The 844-nt window shown below is 40.9% G+C and overlaps 1 protein-coding gene across 1 annotated transcript in view; it reads left to right on the top strand.

Annotated features, from left to right (window-relative positions):
- The first annotated feature begins 209 nt into the window (after positions 1-209).
- The window catches only part of LOC102850706 (ubiquitin-40S ribosomal protein S27a-like), a 33,933-nt gene continuing 33,298 nt past the window's right edge, over positions 210-844 (top strand). Inside the window, exon 1 of the mRNA XM_006901614.1 lies at positions 210-217. Coding sequence (XP_006901676.1) covers positions 210-217 — 8 coding nt within the window. The remainder of the gene's footprint in view (positions 218-844) is intronic.

An 844-nucleotide genomic window follows, 5' to 3' on the forward strand; every position in this document is an offset into this window, starting at 1 on the left:
GAAGAGTCGAGGGACGGCACAGGAGAGGAAGACCCTCTATGAGATAGATCGATTCTGTGAGTGGAGTGGTGGGAATGAGTGTGTTTGAGATGGCGAGGTTGACACAGGATAGAGCACTGTTTAGGGCTCTTCTATATAGGGTTGCTATGAGTCACAAGCGACTTGATGGCACATAACAACAACAACACTACACTGCTGTGGTTGTCAAGATGGCGTGGTACTGGTACAATGACAGACACAAAGATCAATTAAATAGAATTGAGAACCCAGAAATCAGGCCATCTACCTATGGTCAACTGATTTTTGACAAGGAGATGAAATAAATTAACTGGGGAAACAACAGCGTTTTTAAGAAATGGTGTTGATAAAATTGAAAACTCTCTGCAGAAAACTCAAACAAGATCCACACCTCAAACCATACACAAAAACCAACTCAAAGTGGATCAATGGCCTAGGACTAGAACCAAGGGGTAAAACTTCATTAGAGAAAAACTTGGAAGAACTCTAGAAGCCTTAATCCACAACATAAACAGTCTTCAAAGCACCCTGAAAACCTACAACCAAGAGAGGATAATGTAGATGAATGGGACCGTCTAAGAATAAAATATCTATGCACATTAAAAAACTTTTCCAAAAGGGTATAAAAGGAAGCCACAGACTGGGAATAAATGTTTTGTAATGACATGTCTCAGAAACAGTCAAACGTTTTTGCATAATCAATGAAACACAGATAGACATTCTTCTGGTATTCCCTGCTTTCAGCTAAGGTCCATCTAACGTCAGCTACAATATCCCTACTACCACGACCCCTTCTAAACCCAGCCTGGACTTCTGGCAGTTCTCT

This window comes from Elephantulus edwardii, unplaced genomic scaffold (assembly GCF_000299155.1).
Source record: "Elephantulus edwardii isolate Elephantulus edwardi_28Jun2011 unplaced genomic scaffold, EleEdw1.0 scaffold00339, whole genome shotgun sequence".
NCBI classification, from domain to species: domain Eukaryota; kingdom Metazoa; phylum Chordata; class Mammalia; order Macroscelidea; family Macroscelididae; genus Elephantulus; species Elephantulus edwardii.